Here is a 24,624-nt window from a genome sequence, read left to right on the forward strand (position 1 = left end):
GAGGAGCATGACATTTGGCGTGTGCAGAGTGGTAATAAACGTAGGAACATGGGGTTTTTGTCCAATTGTTCCCAATAATGTTTTATTGTGATCCATCTATGTTGTTAAAAGGTGGTTTACATGCACTCCGACTTTGGAAAGTAACTAAACACAAAAGTAAACCAGGAGCATGAGGTACAGTAGATTAGCAGAGAAAGGAGACTAGGAATCTGAAAGTTACATTTGGAATAGATTAGATGAGTCTTCAGTACCCTGCAGATGGACCGGAGAAAACTTTACATACATATTCATTTGAGTTATTTGTTCGAGATTGTTGGTTCAATACCATGCATCAGCAGCCCAATGGAATTTTTAATCTATTTTTATTTCAATACATTTTTGTTCCATTTGGAAGATTTACTACCCATGTTCTAAAACCTTCATATTTCAGGAGCGTTCCTGCTCTCAGCAGTATGCTATACAACAATTAAAAATTCAACCAAAATATAAAAACATAAAACAACATATTTTCTTTAACTTAGAAGAAATATTTTTGCATCATGTTATGGTGTGCCCACTTCCCCTGAGGTAAGAGGGGTGTGTTTTACTGTATACACTTTATGTTGGAAAGAAAACTGGAGTTCAAAGTCCATTTTTGGATTAGAGAAAAATCACATTTTTAGAAGGAAATAGATCAAAATGCTTAACATATTACAGATTATTGGTGCCTTATTAAGACCGAGTCACTTAGTTCGTTCTCACAAAACAGCTCGAGTTTCTAAGGGCCTCCTTATCGATATGGTCCATCGTGAATCAAATGACCAGCATAGTCTGCAATCCCTACCCTAGAGACAATACATCCATATTAAATCTCCTCTTTCCTCGAGTGGACAAAACGATGTTATGCAATGTGGGTCCCTAGTCTATTTGAAGGGCCAGGCCACAATCAACTGTCAGAACTTCTATTGGGCATGATGGGACAAAGGGAAACAGTGAACCCTGCCTATCAACAATCATAAATTATACTCGTATTTAATTTTTTTCACTTTCAGGAGGGTCCAGTAGCAGCATTCTGAATAATCCAGGAGGTATGGGCTGTGTGGCTTTAAATACAGGAGTTGTGTTATCATACCATTCAGAAACAAACCGATGCAACCAGGACTCCTCTCTACGCAGGGCATAAAGTTGCAGTAACAAATCAACTCCATGCTTCAATTGCAAAGGTCAATTTAGCCTCCACTGAGTGGCTAAAGGACAACACAATTATTACTGCGTCTCGTGTATGTGCATGCTTCCTCTAGAAGTGACACAAACAGGTGTGTGCTTGTAGGGTTCAATCTTTGCAATCTCTGATGACATGGCTTCTTCCATGGACTACTTCTGGAGAACCCGAAACAAGTGGATTGTAAATGCTAATACCCCCCCCCCCAAAAAAATAACCAAATTCAAGCGATTCCCCGCTAGCCCTTCAACCCATCTTCAAATTAGGATTCCTTCTCAAGTGCTATACTTGCCCAAGATTTGCGACTCAGACATGCATCACAATGTGTAAACCTGAAGATCTGCAGATCTTTATCAAGAGGCATCCATCTCCAGCACGTCAAGTCACCCCTCCCATTTCCTCAAATCTGCAGCACCTTGACATTGCCAGTAATGCATGAAATGCATTTCTATAACCCATACAGGCATTGTGGGGGACTTGTCAAAAATATACAGATCTGATCAAACAGAATTCTGCAGCCAATAGAGTTGCTTCAGGGCATGAACATTCACAAATTGCGTGGATTTTTCTTAATGAGAATACAGTTCATAGGTGCACTTAGAAATGCATTTGAAATACTCGAAGAAAAATAAGTCTTTGTTTACATTTTTTACTGAAATCTAAACCAGATGTTACATATAGCCCTGAAATATAAAAGAAAATATTTAAAAAACGAGTCTCTGAAGGGTAACTACCAATGCTGTATGGAGCCGGCTGAAGCCTATTTACAGGCCTTCCTTTCCTTCTAGCTCCTTTCATCCCAATTTATTTTATAGTGCCATTTCAAAACTGAAAAAGTCGGAGTTACATTCTCATAAAACTCAAATATTGAGATAGGAAACAAACACTGCTCCCATCTACCGGGTAATAATTGGTTTTGCCCAGTTACATTGGTTAACATTAAAGCATTACAGCGCTAAAATAGTGTAAAAAATGCAATATTTTATATTCTAAGATCCAACACTAATGTTAACGAGCAGCCATTATAAAATCATATTACACGTCTTATGTAGTGTCCTAACTCACAATTTGGCTGGGATAATTGCATCAATCAGTATTACTGCTAACAATTACTGTCTGAAATAAAAAAGAACTCATCTTGGATAGTGAAACACAAAAAATGAAATTTAAACTCCATCTCCTAAAATTATATTGCCATTAACACAATTACAGTTGTGAGCTTTGCAAATGCAATCACAGTCCAGCTTATCATTCTTAAAAATATTAAAATCTTTAAAAGAAAAAAAAACATTTTAGTGTTGCTTGTGTTTTTCTGCGGGTGAATGTCCTCCTGGAAAACCGCCCAGATTCAGTAATAAAGCGTCTCTAAAGCAAGACAAACTCCTCGGTGTTAAATCTTTGTAATCGCGCGCTTTCATCCTGGCACAAAACGTGATTCTGTTCATGGGCTGGAGTGCAGTCAAAATCATAGTCTCTTGAATGACCTTTTACGAAGGTAAATAAAGGATATTTCTCTTTGGATGAAGAATGCAGCACCTAGAATGGAACAACCAACAAACACATTAATGTAATGCATATATAAATATGAAAGCAGTGGAGTACCAAATGTTTTCTGTGCCAGCCCACATCACAATTGGATTACAAACCTACACAGCTCTATACTGGATAATCACAAAGAAGCAAGAAGTTTTCTTGACAAGAAACATCAGGCTGATGGCAAATTTCCTATAAAAAGAAATTCTGAATAAATAAGTGCAGGTGCTGCAAGTAAAGGGTTTACCAATAGTATAAGAAATAAAGCGTGCCAGGCTGGACTGGCAGAGTCTTTCCGCCGTGGACATATCAGGGCTTAAGAATAAGCTTTTGAACATTTGTTCTTGGGTATGGCTTAAGGGAGAGCTTCAGCTCTGTCACACAAATGGTGAATCACCAAGACCCAATGACAGTGGACTTTAGGGTATTTGCGGGGGTACTTCCTTCATAGGCTAAGTTCGAATAGAACTTTGTAACATATCTGGCTCTATCTCTCTCAATCACTTGAGTTACACTGACTGTTGTTACATTTCCCTAGTGGTTGTGCCTGATTTTTTTTATTAAATTACAAGAGGATTTTCTCTTCTGTGATGGTGCGAGGCTCATCACCCTGCCTAAGACATAGGGGCTAGTCAGAGACCTTGCGAAAAGCCTCATTGGTGGTTACTTTTCTTCCTCTTTACTTCAGTAGGCTTTGTGCTGTTTGCTTCAGTAGGCTGAGTGCTGTTCTGGTCTTTGAAAGGTCTACAAACTTGAAAATTGCTGCAACACTTTCCATGGGTATCTTGAGGCAGTATGATGCCACAGCTTTGCGAGCTCTTACTTGTCACCAGGTCCACCGAGTTTGCCTGCTCTTTTTCTTCCAGTAGCATCATCTTCAGCCTCGCTCTTCTGTCTGAAATCTACTGCCACTGAGTTGCAGCCCTGAATGAAGGCAGCACAATAAGTGGACTTCTATAAGCTGAGGCAGCTCTCTGGTGATGGTGTCCCCTGTGAGACTTCAAAAGCCTCCAGCACTACTCGGAGAGGGCCTGGGAGCCCCAGCCTTTGTACGATAAAAAAAGGACATTTCCTACAGCACTTCTCTGTGGAATGCTACTCTACCCTGTATGTTTTGTATATGTCCTAGCAGCACTGTACCCACTGTTCCCGAGGGCTCAAAAAACACCTCTGTATAGCCCTGCATGGCAACCGTTCATTTACTCACTCATACGTTCACTCATCTGTTCATTCATTTATTCATCAACCATCTACTGACTCATTCATAAATCAATCCTCACATCCATCCACCCAACACCCATCAATCCATCCACTCAATTGGCTACTTACCCAACATATCAACCCACTTCTCATGAATCCACTTACCCATCTATTCTCTGTCCCACCTATTCAGTAATCTTCTTACCCATCGATTCACCCACCACTCACAAATGTACCTATCCACCCACTCTCTTCTTCACCAACCCATCCATTCACAAGCACACACACACACAGACTCACTCCTTCATATAGTCATCAATCCTAGCAATCACACACGAACACACATTACCCATCAATAAACACACCCTCTCACCAATGATCAAGTCAGATCCATTAACAATTTTCGTGCTCATCTTGCTTACACTCATTGTGTGAATGTTGTACCAGGACAGATTGAATTTTTGATTGAGAAGTTTCAGACGTACAATAGGCTTACAAATATATTGTTCAAAGACTGAGAAAGAGCTTCACTGGCGACACCATGAATTCAGTGGAACGTGGCTAATTTGTCTCAACAGCAGAAAAAGCCAACCTATTGCATGGACCGGTCTAGCTCTGGGAATAGTAGTAGAGGAATATCCGAAAGAAACTCTGACACCTGGTATAAAATTTAACATGGAGATGAAGGAATTGATTTTTACTACTGTGGCCAAGAGGGATCTGTGTTCAATTGCATGTACATCGTTATGTTACAAGACATCAGTTGCATCACTCATGTAGTGACTGCAGAAATAGTGTTAAACAAGGAATTCTTATATTCAGCAGCAGAGGAAATTAACTGAATACTCGCAGTAACTGGAAGGAAGAGAGGGATGGATTTTATACTTCTCCTTTAAGTGCAGATAGGCACATGCAATTGTTCCTTGAAGACCAGAAGCCTCCTCTGATGCTTGCTGGCGACAGGCCTCAACCAACACAATTGCTTATGCCTCAAGGAAAAGGAACAATAGGAACAAGGTTCTTCCAGAAGAATCTACAGAGGTTTTGGCACCTTGCAAATTCCTGTTGTATTTTGGAATGCTCTATTTCTGAGGATTTTCTACCAAACTTATATGGGCTGATACCTTGGCATCTAATTTAGGAACCTTTGACATATAAACAGATGAGGAGGAAGTAGTGTAACATACGTCTTCAGAAACAAATCAAGAGACAAGAATCTGTGTCAGTATCAAGAGTTTAGAAATATAGAAGTGTGCAGTTCCTTTGACACAAAGTGTTGTTAGTGTCAGGTCAGTAGAATGCGCCCCAATAGGAGCAAGTGCCCTCAAACACCCCGAAAGGTCTCATGCTTCATCATCTGGGCATGCTCCTCGTCGGGCTGGCGCTGCAAAGCCCGACGGGCACCCATGAAGGCCTCTTTGCCTGAGATCTTTTGATATTGCCGTTTGATGACGTGTGTGTATTTGGGGTGTGGCCTGTGTGTGTGGCGTGTGTGTGGTGTGGTGAAAGTGACTTAGGTATAGTGGTGCTTGGTTTGGATACATTTTTACTAGTGAAACTCACTACCCTAATTAAAAATGTTGGTGCTCGTTTGGGATATAATGTTCATGGAGCAGTAGTGATTCATTTATAAAATGTGAGGTCAACATGTTTCTTGCCTAATGTAGCCCAGATGGGTCTGTCTGCAATTCATCGGTACCAAAGAAAAGTTGCCTACACTACTGCGTGACTAGTTCAAGCTGTATTGTGGTAACCCTATTAATCAGTCACAAAAAACTACTCAAAGCATGATTCTACCTTATTCATCGCACTGACCTGAGACACAAAAATTGACAAACAACCCATGTCATTTATACAAACCTATTTTGGTTGTAGCCAAAAAAAGAGCTTGATTCAGAGTTGCATATTGCATTTTATACTTGACCGCTAGGACCATTCTGAGCCCCATTATGTGGCTTGTGGTGACCATTAGTCAGGGGAGAGGGAACGGAGGAAAAGGAGCGCACATCACACGCGTCCAGCATACATCCTACATGGGACTGCAGTGGTGGACTATATGTGATATTAAAAATCATATTAATCGTATAGTCTTGGTACTGTATTGCATGGATGCATGTGAGCTAACTGGTTTCAAGTCTAAATGCCTCAGTGTTCATAAATTCATGCTTGTCAATGGTGATTACATGTCGTTGTTAGACAGCGCCACACCTGTGCGCACACAACCATGCCACTTGAAAATTCACTCACCCGTTTTGAGTCAGTGTCGGTCTGACGGAGGATAACCAGAGCGAACCGCTCATTTGCGAACTAAGGGGCCAATTAGGATGGCAGTGAATCCGCATCCTCCGGGCCGGCGGAAGCCACCGCCGGCCTGGAGGATGCGGATTCACCGCCGCGGACATTGGAAACACCCACTGCCACATTAGGATGGCGGTGGCATCAGCGGCGGACGGCAAGTCCGTCCGCCGCTGATCCGCTGTGTATGGTGGCGGTGTCTGCAAGACACCGCCAGCCATATTAGGATGCAGGCTGAAACATGCTTTTCCACGGCGGCTTTTACGCCGTGGAAAAGCATGTAGTATTTTGTGTTTGGGGGCCCGTTGCGGGCCCCCAGGGTGTCGGGGGTGCACATGGGGGGTACCTATGGTACCCCCCCAGCATTTACATGCACAAAGCGGCAGGCACCGCGCGGTGCCTGCCGCTTTGTGCATGTAAATGCAAAGCATGCATTTTTAACCTTGCGGCGGGTACTACTTCAAGCAGCACCCGCCGCAAGGTTAAAGATACGGGATGTGACCGCCAGGGTTTCGGTCACATCCTAATTGCACCGACGGTCCCTCCACCTCGGGGGTGGCGGACAGACGCAGGTCCGTCCGCCATCCTAATAGGCCTCTAAGTTAGGAGATGCACAGATTAACAGAGTTTCTGCCTTACCTCAGGTTTTGCATGCCTTCCTGCTCCCGCTCAATACTTACTCAATTGCAGAGCTCTGTGACCCTCTGCACCTACCCTGGCTCTAGGCTCTGTGAAGCTGCTGTGCGTTCCGGGCAGTTAAATAAAGTTTGTTTTACTTCCTGTTAGTAGTTTTCAAACACTAGTGTGTGAACCGTGGCAACAGGCGAGCCGATAGGTTAATCTTGGTTATCTCTTGTCGGGTTAGGTGCTGCTTACTGTTGGTAATTATAAAACTGGTGTATGTCCAGTTATCATCTTAGGGAGAGCGGTCTGGCATATCGATTATTTTAGACTATTTCATGTTGGATTTGGTTCGGCCTTGGATAAACATCATATTTAACCACCCCACCGCAATATGGTAAGCTTTTTATTATCTACTATAATTCCACCGGAATCCAACGTGTTGTGTACTGTGGTTCAAACTTGTAATAATATACAGTGACAACAGATTGGAAGAAGACCAAACCCTACTCATCTATCCTCCTCTTGTGGGTTTCTAAGAGTGGTGTGACTCTTATACATTTGGAGGTGATTTAGTGACATGTATGGGTGTGTGAGGGCACTTGCTCCTATCGGATCGCATTCCACTGACCTGACACACTAACACTTTGTTTGTGTCAAAGGAACTGCACTCTTCTATATTTCTAAGTTGCTATGATAGGAACGCGTGTGCTGGACCTCCCAATAAGCTCCTTGTTCCTCTTATTTAAATTTCAGTATCAAGAAGCACAGGCCCAGGCAATTTACTTTGAGTCTGGTAATAAAATGAACCAGACTGGGGGACCTCGCAATAATTTCCACAACTGCAATAATTCCAGATAGTTCGCATGGAGCTGCTATTAAGCCAATATATAATAAAAATGTGCAAAATACAATCCTGCAAAATATAATTGAACTTGTATTTTAAATGGGTTAGGCACATTGTAGGAAAAAATTATCCTGGCTAGGTACGGCTATATACAACAAACTGAAACCATTTTGCATTGCTGTTTGCAACCCAGTCAGTGTGCCAATTTCATGTTCCTGGCTCAGGAAAGGGGAATACTGCTAAAACAGGAAAAGTCAACATTCTGTGTCTGTTTTATGGAGTTGGTTTGGCATTTTTAGACTATTCATCCATGGGCTTTCAGTGAAAGTTAGATGTTCCCCAAATGTATTGTGAGCAGAATAGTCTCAATGTTTACATAGAAAATTAACAAGTGAGTATCTTTGGTGGTAAAAAATAAAATCATTCTGATTATTATACGGCCAAAATAGGAATTGGTAAATCATAAAGGTATATTTGAATGACTCAAATCAAAGCTAAATTTGACTGTCCAGACAAATATTACTGAAGAAAGGGCATTTTCAGTAATGTGTGGGCGACTTGAATTTAATCAAAGGCGCAGTGGACAATCAAGGTTTGCTTCCTTGCAGGTTTTTAAGAAAAACAAATCCTTAAGGCCTTCACAGACAGAATGTATTACTACTGCTGACAGAATTGACTGGGCAAAGGTTAGAGCAGCAATAGTGATATGTTTGGTGGGTCTTACACTGAATGCAATCCTGTGAGCAGGATACTAGAGTGGAACTTAACTATTCTTTAAACATTAGCTCATACCCAACCGGTTAGGTATGCTCAAGGGTCCAAACTATTGGGAAATGTTTCCAAGTATGTTAGGATGCCTTGGTTAAGGTGGAAACAAAGATTGGAAAGGATCTGTGCAACATATATCCAAAGTAATATCTCGTTTTGAAAATAGACTTCCCATGAACGGTGAGGTGGCTAAAGCGTTTTGGAATAACATTTGATCAATTGGGTTAATGCTGGCTAGGACCAAGGATGAAAGGTATGTTTTGGGTAAAGAGTCAATTAGGCTGCTGAAGAACTTTTTTGATGACGATTTAGAGTTTGCATATCTAAGCAGCGTTTCAGCCGGCAACGTTATGGTGAACTATTCCAGTTGCGAGTCCAGATAAACCCTATTTGAACATTTTGTGTCTGTGAATTATACTGCTAAGACAAGTGGAAGCTGTTGTGTGATGACAATGTAAAGCCAAATATTGTTCACATTCTCTTTGACCGTGTTTTGTTTCGAAGTACAACTATGAAGGTTTTTGCAACCTATAGTCATAAAATATGGGCTCCAATCACACTTGAATGCAGTAAAGCTGATTGGGTGTATGAAATCTTACAACCTTACTATTGCACTTGGGGAAATGTTTAAAAATGTTTTTCAAAATGTTGAAATATGAATAATGGTATTTTTTAAATAAAAAGTGTCTTGTCAAAAAAAATCACTTAAAATTTAAATTGTACTTTGAATATACACCTTACTACAAGAAAAGTTGCAGGATTCAACCTAAATGTTTTAATTCGAGTTCTCTGAGGGAAGTGAATGGTCTACCACAAACCATGGAGGTGATTAGCATCAAAACTGAGTGTACAGATACACAACCAAAAGTGATGGCATCCAATAGTGAGTTCGCACGAAAACAAGCTGGCATTAGTGTTCTTTTGTGAAATCCCACCTCATGCAAGCTCAGCTCAAAATCAATATTTAAGATGATCAACCAGGGCTAATTTTCACTACCATTAATATGGAGTCATTGACTGATGTCGCCTTAAAAGACAATCTACTACAAAACAGGATTCAATTATGCATGAAAAATCACCTAAAAGAGGCATACTTGAAGGTTAACTATAGGGTAGATTCCCAAAAACTGAAAAGAAGGTAGTAATATACACATCGCAGATTATTTCACAGGATTTTAGTATATTTCGTTTTTTGAGGGATTCACAACTATCACAGGGAGAATTTATACAAGTTGTAGACTGCCAAAAGAACTCGTCCCCCACTGAAATTTCCCCTGAGGGTTGGGTGGGCCATCTGCAGGAATGTGTTTTTTCCTTTTTTCTCAAGCTGGAAAATATTCCTGGTGAACAAATATCTTCCAGTACATCGACAAGCAATATCAGGCGATCTCTTGCACCTCATACGCGTACTTACTGCAAAATTTATGGAAGTAAAGTCTGTGGGCAAGAGAGGAGAAAAACACGGCTAAGATAATGTCAATACTCAGAAAGGTCGGCTATTGTGGGTATACTTTAACTTTTTAAGTGGCAAACATCCTGTTCCTCTCCTGGAAACATCTGTATTCCCAACCCACCACTAATCCACTGGGCATGCCAGCTCAAACTTAATGAGGTTTAAACTAGTAAATACCCTCCAATTTCACTTTGTTATTTCAGTGAACTTACTTCTGCAAGTCTTAAATTAATGCAGGCAAGCATGTGAGTGAGTTATTTGTTAAATTCTTGAAACTACCAGTAAACGTATTGATTCTAAAATCTCTTCTTTATTTAAATTATTGAATAAAAAATAACGTATTATGTTTTTGTGAAGCCAGAGGGCTTCAACGAGATCTAGCGGTAAGAAAGCAAGTTCCGACTAAAACTACTGAAGTCTCAGACTGAATGATCCAGCGAACAGAGGAGCCACCCAAGTTTGGTGATAAAATATGAATATTTTACAGAACAAATTCACCAGGAAGTCCTGATGATGGTTGATCCGTTAATGGATCACTCAACGTGGGAGTGTTGTCATCCGCTCACTCAGTGGGATTCCTTTTGGGTTCCAATCTTTGAATCTGGGACCAAAGAGGAATGAAGACTGGACAGCACAATATCATCACTCAGTAATAAAACACAACTTATTGGTCTTACCTGCCCAATCTTGGATATCTATGGTCAATAGCTGGTACTGTCTCAAACTGAGGCAGGGTTAGATGGGGTAATATGGGCTTTAAGGCCTCTAAAGTCAGTCTTTCATTCCACTGCATGTTTGGAAGGGTAGTCCAGATTCTAAAGTCTGCTTCTCCCGCTTTAAGTACCTTTCATTGGCTAACTTTTGAGGAAATAAGATTTGGGGTTATAATGAAGCAGACAGATGATCTTCATACCTCGTGGCACAACTCGTATTGGCCGGTCGAGACTCGGAATAGTAGCTCCAGGTGGTTGGCCATTCCCAGAATCAAAATTGTGAATAAAAGCAGACTTTGTGACAGGTGTTTTTGTCACTCCCTGGTCCTGGTACTTTTGACAAAAACATGGAACTGAAAGCAATCCTTTTTCTGTGTAAAAGGTTCTTTTTAATTTTGGGTTACTTCTCTGTGATTATTTCTTGAATCTTGAGGCATGAAGTGAAGGTTTTTAGGTCTGGCCTAAAGAAAGTTTGGCTATTTTGCCTCTCTTAAGGAATAAAATTAAATAATCCATGACAAAGATACATAAATAAATGCCCGCCATCTTCGCTCATTGTTCTGTTCAGCAGTCATTCACATTTTGCTGCTGATCCTGACAGCATACAGCATGTGCAGTGGGTCAGCCCACTTCTTCCATTTGCTGTCTTGCAGTGTGATTGGTGGCATTTTGGATTGATCACGTGCACATCCCCATAAAAAGCATATTTTTGGCGGGCCTATACTTTCATTCTGAAAATTCTTTCCTTTATATTTCTTATTCTTATTGTTGCAGGGTTTCTGTACTCACACAGAACTGTGCACAGAGGAGTGGAACCTCGGCAAATTAGGGTGTCCCAAAACTTACCTTAGCAACCAACTCACCCCTTACCGAGCTAGCTACAGTGTCTCATTGGACATATCAAACACCCAATGTTTAGACAAACCAGAACATGAACTTACAGTACCTCAGGGTACGTGGGACTCATGAACACTCTTTCGTTATATTATCATTACAAACCAGAACATGGAGTAAAGAAGACACATATGCATTTGAAATGTTTATTTACTAATGCCGTCTTCTCAGGCGCAGTATCTTTGATAATACAAGTATACTTATTATCAGTAGCAAAATTATCAGCATAGTTACTAAGACATAAAAAGCGAATGGTGACAGCATGTTAACATGCTGTAATGAATAAGAGTTAACAACACTTATATCTCACCCTCCCTAACACATATATTATATTATTATCTAAGAAGGTCTCTTTGGGTTGTTTTAGGGCGGGCCCATACCTTAGTGTCCTAGCATGAAGGAATCACATCAGCATACACCAGCTCTCTCTGCATGTGCACCGCATCAAGTGTGTTAACAATTCTCGTGCAAAGCAATATCAATCCCGCCTCAAGCCCAAGTTGGCAAAGGCTGCACTTGTGTTATGACTATGAAGGCGTGGAGATCAGACCTCATAACAATTCCATATCGTGTTGCTCCTGAAACTTCAGCACTCTCCGTGCAGACATGGTTTATTAAACAAGACTGATATCAGAGCAATAACATATTATTCTCACATACACCACGGCAAACCACTAGGTTGAAAGCTAAGTCAACAATTAAGGGTCGTGTGCAGAAGTTGCAAGAAAGGAAAAATGGCGTTTAAATCCGAAATGTACCTATGCTAACTTAACACGATATAAGGATATATAGGAGCTATACAACACCCCCCCATGATCCGAGAACGGACTAAATAAGGTAACAGAAGTGCCATCACATGAGAGCAGAATCCATTTATAAACGAGCATGAATAAAAATTCAATTATAAAAACTAATGCCAAAAAATAGCCCACAAATATAATGTGGCTCAAGCCAATAGGCAAGCAAAAATAAAATGTCTTGACCAAAAGTCAATAAAATCAAGGAAATGCTATCAATCAGCATGTCAATTTGAGGCAGTGTCTATGATAAGACTGTATATGAAAAGTAAGCTGCAACAGCCTCCAGGAGGAAGTCACTGTCCTCATCCGAAAACAGTTCAGCCATCCAATTTAAAAGATGAAAGGAACATACGTGATCTTCCAGCACCGGATCCTCTATAACCATCAGAGGACAGCTCGGTGGGTTCTCAAGAAAACTTAGTTCCAAGAAATTTTGCGCTGCCGACAACACATCCCAGGGACCCATTAGTCCATGTGCCACCGCCAAGGCCATAATCCTTTCGTCAGAACAAACCAACTCGTGAGCAATGATAGGACTCATCAGTTGATCAAAATCGACGTCAGAAGATGCTGGTCCGCAGAGACACAAATCAATGGCCCAAAGGAAATCGCAGGTCAGACAGCGAAATACAGGCTGGACACAGGTGAAATAGGAGAACCGAAAAGATAATCCAAACGCCGTGCTTAGAGTCGCCAACGGCAGTGTGCCATAGTAATCAAGCATGCGGTTGCGAAACCGCGTCAGCAGTAGCTGTTCGTGGTCTAGCACAGGAAGGGCATCCATATTTAAAAAGGCAGAAAACCACCAATGCGCCAGCCGCTAATGCAAGCAAAAACGGGAACCCTCCAAACAAGGATGAAAAAATAGAATGGAAGAAAGCAGGGATGACTCCAAAAATCTTCTCAAAGGAAGTCACGAGACCACCGCTAACCACTTTAAAAAAATGTGCTAGGCCCGTTGTGGAGGATGCGTTAAAGATAGAACGGACCATGGCTCCGAAATGCAAGGGCAAATCAGTGTTTAAAAGAGCCTGAACCTCCGTGCGGGTGTTAGCAATGTGAAGCACGAAAGTTTCACGGGCCGAGCTCAAGGCCACCTCTTTCTGGGACAATAGAGCTCTTATTCTAGCCATGCCGCTGAATTCTGCTCCCAAGGTCGGTATCTGTGGCCAAATGGAAGACTCCCTATGTTCACGTGTGGGAGGATAAAGAACATTTCTGCAGCAAATAACTCGCTCACTAACCGTTACTATGAAAGCTATACCTTTAATTAAACCACAGCAGTTTTCATTATTGAGCATTAAATAACTACCATTCTCCAACAATTTAAACGTGGGGATGATAGCAGGAACTGGCGTGCCCTGTAAAACGCAAGCCATATTCGGTCGGTCCTTGTTACATGAACCGTGTAACTGTATGTGTCTGCACATTAAAGAATGATCTGGCGTCTCAGTACACTCATCCCCTGTTAGATAAACCTCTTGTTCATCCTTGAAACATCTGTATGTGTATGGGAGTGACCAGACCTCATGAAGAAAACCGCTACCTAAGGGTTCAAAACGACCAATTGGCACATATTTCATACAATTTGAAAACTTATATAAAGCAAACGGCAGCGTTATTAAACCGTGGATAAGCCACGTAGCAGCAGTGGTCTCTGCCACAGAAAAAGGTAAAGATTCCAATCTTTCAATATGGAGCATAGAAAAGGAAGCATCACGCATTGAAAGCAAGCGTTGTTTGTCTGTCAAATTAAACGGTGCAAATAAAGAGGAAACGTTCATGTATCCCCAGGGAACTTTACCCATTTTTAGAGTCTGTAGTGTCCATGCAAACTGCATGATTGAACGTAATTGATTTTGACCATGGTATAATACAGACACTTCATCATGCACAATATCAACAACAGACGACACAATATTATCTAATGTGTAAATTCTAGAGGAAAGCACGTTAATGCTATTGTCAACCACTGCAAGCACTTTCTCAAGATTTGCCTGATCAATAGCCCTAAGGCGTGAAGCAGCCTCAATCTGTGAGAGTTTCCAAATTTCATTGTAAACACCATATAACCACCTTTTCGACCTGCCACTAGCTGGGCCCTTAATGAAATCATTCAAATCCACGTCTGCATTCAGTTTGGAAAGGTGATACTTAACCGCAGGTAAAGTTGAATGTTTCAGCCAAGCTTGACACAACTTGCCAACTGAGTAAGAGGTGACAGTATGACTCAAATCAAAACGGGGATCAGATCTAACAGTCTTAAAACCGTCAGTTATATTTAAAAATCTCTTTTGGCAAGAATCAGCACTACGGTGCCAAAGCAGCCAACCCTTGGGATTCATACTGGAAATGTTAAAGGAGGTATTCAGAAGCAGAGCCTGTATATCTCTAATGGACAATTTAGTAAAATTACTCCAATTCTCATATTCCTCCAACTCCGGGAAAGACGGGGTGTTTAACCTTTTAGATGTAGCCAATCCAAAGCACGTGGTCTGGGAAATGGTTTCATTTAAAAACCACATATGATTTGGGATGAGACATGCACGGTGCAAAGCCTCAGTGCCTTGTAACTGCCAGGCCCTTGAGCCCCAAACTGATTTAAGGTCTATGGTATCCTTCCATAACTCATACCCTCCAGTAACTAATTGATCCAGGAAGGCCTTTGAATATAACAATTTTGTATTTGTAAGTCGAACCTTGGACAGTGGCTGTTTGTGAAATTTAAAATAAAAGGACTCGGGATTGGACTGATTAAAGTCAGTGAAATAAGTATACTTTTTAAGAAACGTTTCTGAACTCCCTTGTGTTGGTGCTGGGCAATGTTCCCACTGAGTAAAATTAACCGCATCCCTTCGGGAAGATGTCTTGTGTAAGAAGTGATTGCCATAATGTTGGTAACAGAACAATTCACCATAATTAGCAGATTCTAAATATAAATCCTCAGCATCAAAAGCAGCATAATATTTCAAATCAGAAAACAAACTTTCCACAGCATTAACATCCCAATCATCAGAACGAATGTTTTGTTTCACCACATCCCCCATATTAACTCTTAGTACATTAGGGACATTAACGACTTCCGTTGGACCATGTATCTGAAAACGAACTGCATCCCACGCGATTCCATCCAGAACAGGCCACGCTGTGATGTTAACCAAAGTCAAGTCTCTTTTTAATCTGTGTGTAGAATGTGAAGAGGAAAGTGGGGCCAAAGTTCCATTCAAATGAGTAATGCAAGTTCTCTCCTCGACATAGTGTCCATTCATAATGCGAAAAAAATAAAACACAAAACCAATTGACATAAAAAGGTAAACTGAAAAAAGGACCAGCCAAATGTATATCCAAGGAGGTATCAAAAAATGTTTTTTAAACAGGCTAGCATATACTGCAATTTTAGAGGGTTTTTTCGAGGCAAGGGAAGCAGAGTCAAATGAAAATCTGGATTCCGTGGCTAAACGAGCTTGCAGGTCAGGCATGGACAAATCAGTGGGGTATGTATAGTCTGTCTCATCAAGGTTAGTTCCTGGTAAATTATTCAATAATGGACTGGAAACAGCAGGTAATTCGATGGCCACCTCAGGTTCATTATTAGAAGCAGTGGGCATAATTGAATTTCTCACAATGGAAGGACAGGAAACAGCCGGTGTCATGCTAAGAAGAATCGGCCACTCTGTGTATCTTGACATTGTCAATAGAAATAAACCTGTTTTCCTTACGACCTGGAAGTGGTGGTAAAATGACTGTTCTTGTGCCCTTCACTCCAAGCACTGGGACCGGAGCTCGATAGGAGGGACCAAACTCTTTCTTGTTGTCGATCTTCTCTCGAACCAGTTCTCCAACTTGGGGTAGCCAGCCAACTACCGGGATCTGCAACGCATCATCCGATGTGGAGGGCAAATGTTCCTTTGCAAGAGTGTCTCTCGTCTTTTGTAGATTCTGTAAAACATTGCAATGTTCATCTGCGTCAAAGGAAGTGGCGCGAACCACCGAGTCTAGACCGTCAAGGTCAGGGACGAACATCTTGATGCCAAAGAGCATTTCGTATGGGGTCCGCCCACCCAGAGACCTTCTAGGGAGATTATTAAGAGCACGCTGCACGCCATAGAGGTGAGCCAGCCAGTTTCTGCCAGTGCCTATAACTCGGGCTGTCAAAGATTGCTTTAAATCACGGTTCATTCGTTCAACTACACTATTACCCTCAGGTCTGTAGGGTGACGAAAACTTGACTTGGACCCCCATCGAAGTCATGGCATCCTTATACGCCTTAGAGGCGAAAGCCGGACCCTGATCCGAATGGAAGGTACCACAGGCAAAAATCCCTATAAAGATACGCAAATCTCTGATGACAGTCCGGGAATCAGCGCTGCGATGTGGCCATACCCACACAAAGCGTGTGCATGAGTCAACTGCTACTAAGATGTATTTATACGCAGTATCAGATGAAAATGGACCGCAGTGATCTAAATAAACACAGCCTAGTGGTTTATTAGAAATGTACAACTGAGTCTGAGGCGGACGCGTAGCAGTTGAAGGTTTAATCTGCTGGCATATGTCACAAAGAAGGACATAATCACGCGTCTGTTTGTACAGTCCCCGCCACCAAAAACGTTGTTGTAGTTGCGTTACAGAGGCTGAGACGCCCGCATGCGCAGACGCCACACCATCATGAGCCGCTGTAATCAAGTCTGTTCTGCGATCCGTGTTGGGAATCAGCCGTTCCCCAACATCAGGAATTGTCACAAAAGGAACCTTTTCGGGACTTAAGTGGTATTTATACTTCGAAGGGAATCCCGAAGGATGTTTACTTCCCATCTCAGAGGCAGCAACCGCTGCCAAGATGTCGCTATCAATCTTGGTTTTAGACCTAGTAACTGCTGCAACTAAGTATGTAGATACTGCTGATTTCGCCGCTTCATCAGCAAGCGAGTTGCCAACAGCGTGAACTCCCACGCGCTGATGACCGAGAGTATGAATCACATAAACGAGTGGCAACATAGCCTTAAGCTCTGCCACTCGAACCCAGATCATTTTATGTTTTATTGTGCTACCCTTGGAATCATGAAAATCATTTTGAATCCAAAAGAACAAGTTTTCATTGTAAGACTGGACACAGTAGTAAGAATCACTTACAATTAGAGTAGTAACACTCGGATCTGCGTACTCCAAAGCTAGTAAGAGAGCACGAAGCTCTGCCAATTGTGCGGTGCAATCGCCCAGGGGCAACGTGTGTACCTCCCTGGAAATGAACTCATCATTCAACATAGCACCGACCACAATGGCGCATGCGGAAACGTAGGCATGTTTAGAGCCATGCGCAACCTGCGCCGACCCATCAGTGTAAATGATGCAATGGAAGTCTTCCAAAGGTCGCATCGCCAGAGGAGCAGGATGAACGAATTCATACTGCAAGTACTCCTGCGACCGTAAGGAAGCGTCAAAAATAAACATGACATCTGCGGATGACAATGACGCAGCCCACTGTATCCACCGAGGGTGCAAAGCCTTTGAATTTGGTACACTGGCTTTCGTGACTGCCTCTAAATGAGGACAGGGTGTTACCACTAGCATGCGCTTCCCCTGTGACAGAGCACGTTCCTTTAGAATTGCCATCTGTACAGCAGTTAAAACCTTTTCAACTGTGGGAAACCGCATCTCAGCCGAAGTGTACAAGTGTGACTTGTAAGCAATAGGTACCGTGTCACCTTCATTAAAAGTGAGGTACGTGAAACCCACCGTCCCAGGAATTATTCTTATGACCAGGTTGGTGTGGTTATCACGAGTCAGTAAATATTTAGAAGCGAGCAGATCAGCCTGCAAGGATTGCAAAATGGCTGAATGCTCAGGCAGCCAGCATGATTTTGAGAAAGTTGGTTGTATCAAAGCATACAAAGGCTTGATACGCTGGGCATATTCCGGAATGTAAGTTCTGCCGAAATTCAAAAAGCCCAGTAAAGACTGTAATTTTTTCAGTGTCGTTGGTGCGCGCAATTGTGCGCACTTCTCTAAGAAGTGAGGAGCTAAACCTCTACCTTCATTGTTGAGCTCATAGCCCAAAAACAACACTGTGTGTTCAGCAATGTGCGATTTTGCAAAGTTGAATTTGTAACCCATGTCTGCGAAGTTGCAAACAAGTGAATTTACACGACACAGATGCTCCCAAATATCGTCGTCTGTGAGATATATGTCATCCACATACGAAAAAGCGTCAGGGTCTAGTGCCTCCAGAATAGAGACAATTCGAGCGGTAAATATACCAGGACTATTCTTGTAGCCCATTGGAAGACGCCGGAATTGCTTTTGGACTCCAGCGCTTGTAAAACTGGTCCATTGGGAGCTAAGGCTGTCCAATCTGTGGGCATAAAAACCATTGGATATGTCAAGCGTTGTCTTGAAACGCTTACGCACGAGACTATCCACTAGGGCAGAGCCGTGGGTATTCTGTACTGCACAGTTACGGCAATGCGAGTTTAAATGCCGGTAATCCAAAACCAAACGATATGATCCGTCAGGTTTATTCACAGTAAAAAGGGGATTATTCATCGGTGACACACACGTTTCAATAACTCCCTGATATTCCAATTGTTCAAGGATTTCCGCGACGGAAGATTTTGCTTCACGCCGAATGGGATATTGAGGTTGAGGCTGCGGCTGAGACCGCAACGGAATTTCGTGGCAAGGCGACAATTTATCCCAACCACATTGGTTACGGTACAGAGCCGGCGCGAGAGCCCGAGCCCACTCTTCTGCAAAATGCTGCGCATGCTCTTTCGAGACAGTGTTCGCGAAACTGGGTAGGATCACCTCCTCCCCTCGCGGCGCCGCGAGCACAAAAGGTGGGGGCCAGTCAGCCTCCGAAAGCAAAATATCATATGTAGAAGACAGATTCTCCCAAAATACACCTTTAACGGTACGCTGTATGTCACCTTCAATTAACAGGACAATTTCATATAGTCGTTCAGGGGGAGCAAGTCTCGTATCCGCTGTTTCTATCACAACGTAGACATCAGTCGCTGTCACCCTCAGTAGTGGACGCAGCGCCTCTCTGACTATGGTTATCTCCGCCGCGCTGTCCAGCAAGGTCAGAGCCCACGTCAGATTCCGAAGCCGCGTTCTCACTATCTGTGGCATACCGATGCGCTGTTAAGGCTGCGACTTTCTTTTTCGCAAACTGCGGACGCCTAGGCGTAGAATCCTCCTGCTTCACTGCGCCGTCCGTCTGGCGGGACTGACCACGTCCTTGTTGGCCACCACGTCCACGTCCACCCCCTCCTCCTCCACCGGTCTTCGGGGCCGATGTGTCCTGAAAGGAACGAGGAGAGCGTTGATCAGAACCCTGAAAACGATCAGGTGATTTAATCATCGCGCGGTCGCGCAAATCATAAACTTTTTCGGATGGCGCAGGAGCTTGTATTGCAGGAAAAGGACCCTGAGTCTGCACTGTCTGCTTCCCCTGTGTCTGTTTTTTAGGCCAATTCGATTTCTTGGACTCGGGCTGGGCATCTGTCACTGCAGATTGTCCCTGTGGTTGTTTTTTATCCTTCACTGGAAAATATTTCAGACCTCTACTTGTGCGGCCAATCGTTTTATAAGCGGCCACTACAATCTTTGCCAACTGTCGGGGTTTGTCGGCATCGGGCAGAGCAGCCAAAGCATTCGACACCTGAAAGTTAACTGCATCTCCTTTAACATTGGAGAGAATGAGATCACTTACAATCTCAAAAGAACCACACAGGCGCATACCCAATTCCACCGCTGCCTCTGGACCGTGATCATTCTGAACACGTCTAATGATTTCAGGCAGGGCATTCATAGACGGGGTACCGAAGCACCTCGTATAAACTGCCGCAAAAGTTTTTCCCCAGCTTTCACAGTCAGCAAGTTCAGGAGTAATATCCTTCGGTAGAGTAATCGTCAACATTCTATGTTTATCAGCAGGAGTAGAATTCGGAAAAACCGCCTCCAGTTGATCAAACTTCTCCGCTAGCCAGAATGGGAAGTCGTCGTTGTCAACAGGACGCGCACCAAAAACCGAATTTACCATCACTGGATTGAGACGCATTCCGCCTCGTTCCATGGGAGCGGCCGCACCCCCCTGGGGACCACCAGGAAGATGTCGACCGATGTATTGCACTAAAGCACGAATCACGGAAATGGAAACTACATGAAGCCTGCGAATTTCTGCCAGGGTACAAGCCCCGTGATTCGGGTGCGGGGTAAAGCCACCCAATGCAGGCCAATTCGTACCCGGAATCGAGAGTGGACCTAACCTCGCACGGGACAAAGAGTGGGGGAGGGCGCCATCAAACCAAACTCGATGCTGCCAATGATCAATAGGTATTTCCAATGCCCTGTATGGCGTATATTCAGCCGGGACATCCGAGGCGGTGTAGGAGTGGAACAAACCAGAATTAGCGTCCACAGCCGGAAACGTAACCCAAGAGTAAAACAACTCGTAAGGAAACGCCGGATCTGCACTTACCACGAAAATCACAGCCATCCCATCTACTGGGACCTGGTACGTCTGAAGATGGTTGCGTACCGCTACGCGACTATGCTGCGCAATAGCCACCGCTGCCGCCATTACAGAATTGGAAACAAGAAAACACAAAGAATACTTTGTAGCACAACTGGGTAGTAATTCAAAGAAACCGTTTAAGTAAGAATCAAGCTTGAATAAAGACCTATTTCAAAAAATAGGTAGGTTTCACCAACACCCCGTTTTCCGGAAACGGATGTGAAGGGGTTAAGGCATGAATGATAAACTACTCGAGTGTCATGATATAAGACCACCGAAACCGTTGGGCGCCATGTTGCAGGGTTTCTGTACTCACACAGAACTGTGCACAGAGGAGTGGAACCTCGGCAAATTAGGGTGTCCCAAAACTTACCTTAGCAACCAACTCACCCCTTACCGAGCTAGCTACAGTGTCTCATTGGACATATCAAACACCCAATGTTTAGACAAACCAGAACATGAACTTACAGTACCTCAGGGTACGTGGGACTCATGAACACTCTTTCGTTATATTATCATTACAAACCAGAACATGGAGTAAAGAAGACACATATGCATTTGAAATGTTTATTTACTAATGCCGTCTTCTCAGGCGCAGTATCTTTGATAATACAAGTATACTTATTATCAGTAGCAAAATTATCAGCATAGTTACTAAGACATAAAAAGCGAATGGTGACAGCATGTTAACATGCTGTAATGAATAAGAGTTAACAACACTTATATCTCACCCTCCCTAACACATATATTATATTATTATCTAAGAAGGTCTCTTTGGGTTGTTTTAGGGCGGGCCCATACCTTAGTGTCCTAGCATGAAGGAATCACATCAGCATACACCAGCTCTCTCTGCATGTGCACCGCATCAAGTGTGTTAACAATTCTCGTGCAAAGCAATATCAATCCCGCCTCAAGCCCAAGTTGGCAAAGGCTGCACTTGTGTTATGACTATGAAGGCGTGGAGATCAGACCTCATAACAATTCCATATCGTGTTGCTCCTGAAACTTCAGCACTCTCCGTGCAGACATGGTTTATTAAACAAGACTGATATCAGAGCAATAACATATTATTCTCACATACACCACGGCAAACCACTAGGTTGAAAGCTAAGTCAACAATTAAGGGTCGTGTGCAGAAGTTGCAAGAAAGGAAAAATGGCGTTTAAATCCGAAATGTACCTATGCTAACTTAACACGATATAAGGATATATAGGAGCTATACAACATTATTTAAGTCGCTCTTTTATGTTTAAGGTGAGTCTTCAGGTTACTGTCATTCAAAGCCAATGCTACCTTTTCACTGCATTAATAAAAATCACATTTTCCCGTTTAGTCAATTAAGACGGTCAATGGTTAACTTTCTACATCTGTAGTAAGTACACCTGCAATGCAAGAAGTGCCTATGCTGTTCTATTCAAATGATACGCAATGTAATTTTTGTTAACTATTTTTTTTGTTGTACTTATTTGCCCATCACCCTTGGGCAATGGCAGGTTTTCTTTGTTTCTTTTTGCCAAACACTCTTACAATAAATAATGTTTTTTTTAAAAAGAATTTAACAATTTGACGAATTTTCCACGACCAGGCCTATTGGCTTGGTCATTGCTTGTTTTACAAGTTTTCAATAATTGTGCTATTGTTGTGTTCGGCGATGATTTTACATTTTGGGCCTAGTGAAATCTTATTCTGAAATGCATTGTAAAGGGAAAGGAATGTATTTTATCCACCCTTTTTTAAATCGGGTATTACCACCTTTTAACTTTAAACGGTTTGGTAAATGTTGTACAACTGCCCATCTGCCGTTTGGCCCTATTATATCAAAATACTGCCAATAAAATACATATGAATAGACCTCTAAACCCAGCGTGCTTGTGAGTGCTCACGGAGTGAAGACTCCCGCTTCAGTCACCATGCTGTAGCAAAGTAATTGTATTCTTTGATTAAACACATTAAAATGACAGAACCATTTTTAAGACGTTAGTATTTTTTTATTTGTATTTAAAACGCGCCATTTGAAGTAAATAACGGCGCGGTCACCTTTGGATGCTCACCTGTTAGACTATTTTGCGGCCTTAGCAAAACCGACGTCTATTTTAAATAATCATTTCCATGTACGACCTCCAGCCAGCTGAGAAATGAAAGGAAATCTAAGCTTAGGGAAAATCTTTTTTTAACTTCAAATATATTTGCATGTGCTAATACTATCTCTATTATAAATTAATTTCTTTTGTTCAAGTAAAATGAGAAGGGCTCCTGTCCGCGGAGATTCGCCAATCTCGCATTGCCCCATCACTCCTACTTGCCTCCATTTAGGTTTGTGCAACAATCTTTACAATTTGCTTTATTTCGACATAGAATTGATAGCCTCTTTCAAAGTACTTTTAATGAGAAGGGTTTCTTGCACTTGGGCCAATGTTGCGTTCATTTCTACTACAACAGCGCCACCGGCTGGTCACACACAGATGTCCAGCCATGGACATTTATTGTTTATGATGATTCTAGTTTTTAGAGAACTGGGCATTTCACGGTATGACAAAGTGTACGGCACTGCAGTGAAAATCAAAATTTTAATGTAAAAATATGATATTATCGAAGATGACTCACAAACGCTGTTATTTCAAAGCGCCTATATCAAATAGCGAGAAGTCGCGGATCATGTAAAGTCGTCGCACAGTCCATGAAATCAACGCGTTTATAATTCCCACTAGCAGAGAGAAACATTTCAATGCACCACGTTTGCAGGGATTTAATTAATTCTGGCTAAGTGGTCCATTTCATGATTTCCGTAAAGTGTTTAATGGCCGTGAAGACATCTATCCCGTATTGCGATTCGCTTTGCTTTGCTTTAATTAGTTCTTGCAGAATTGTGGGCTGCTCAAGAAAGCACAATTCTCCCAACTTCAATGGAGCAAAAGTCGCAAAAACAAAGAGTTTACAGACAGGCAAAGCGTAGAAACCCTACAATGCCCGAAGCAAACGAGTCGCGGTCACGGTGCCGGTCAGTTCATACATTCAGAGCTTTCATGGCGATTAAAAAAAGAAAAATACAGAGAGGTCTCGTGATTTGATTTCATAATGTTTGCTGAGGCAGTCTTATCTGCACTTAAGAAGTCATATCTAAACCTTGACTACGTTTTGGAGCATAAAGGAAAACGTACATATAATAAACACAATTTAAACGAACAAATGATTAAAATATTAAAACCAAAGCATATCGTTTAGTCGTTTAGGGCAACTTCATTAAGTCGATGTAGGAAACCGCTGATGAAATTGTGTACGAGTATCCACAATTGGTATTTTAAAAGTAAAATAACATTCTGACAATCACACAGTCCGGCCAACAAGGTCACATTTAGCAGGTGATGTCTCAAAGAACCGTGTTTCTGTAGTGCTGCTGTCTAGAAATGCACGTTTAAACTAGATCGGCGCTATTTAAGGGCGTCCCTCTACGTCTTCCAATCAAATCTGAAAAACACGTTTGACGTATTCACAGTTTATAAGGATTCTGCAACTACAGAACAGTTCAGAAAGATCCTCGTTGGCTATTTACGGGAACCGGTCATGCTCCAGTGAACCACCAGGCAGAAATGAACCAGCAGAGGGCGCCCATTGCGCCTTTTCACTGTCAGCCCAATCAGAGGCAGATTTCTATAAATAATTCCTCTACACTTGGAAATGAGCACCAACAATGAATATGACCACCCACTTTTGGCCCTTGGCAACTGTGATGCCATGGACAGTATCCCTCTGGTTTTCACAGATGGTCTTATGGTTCAAATAT

The 24,624-nt window shown here is 42.3% G+C and overlaps 1 protein-coding gene across 14 annotated transcripts in view; it reads right to left on the reverse strand.

The window, feature by feature from the left end:
* Positions 1 to 345: 345 nt before the first annotated feature.
* The window catches only part of ATG4C (autophagy related 4C cysteine peptidase), a 375,968-nt gene continuing 351,689 nt past the window's right edge, over positions 346 to 24,624 (reverse strand). For all 14 annotated transcript variants that reach the window (XM_078669373.1, XM_078669406.1, XM_078669326.1 and 11 more), the window contains one exon: positions 346 to 2,737. In XM_078669373.1, coding sequence (XP_078525499.1) covers positions 2,567 to 2,737 — 171 coding nt within the window. In that variant the 3' untranslated portion in view covers positions 346 to 2,566. The remainder of the gene's footprint in view (positions 2,738 to 24,624) is intronic.

The sequence above is a fragment of the Lissotriton helveticus genome, chromosome 1_2 (assembly GCF_964261635.1).
Source record: "Lissotriton helveticus chromosome 1_2, aLisHel1.1, whole genome shotgun sequence".
Classification (NCBI taxonomy): Eukaryota; Metazoa; Chordata; class Amphibia; order Caudata; family Salamandridae; genus Lissotriton; species Lissotriton helveticus.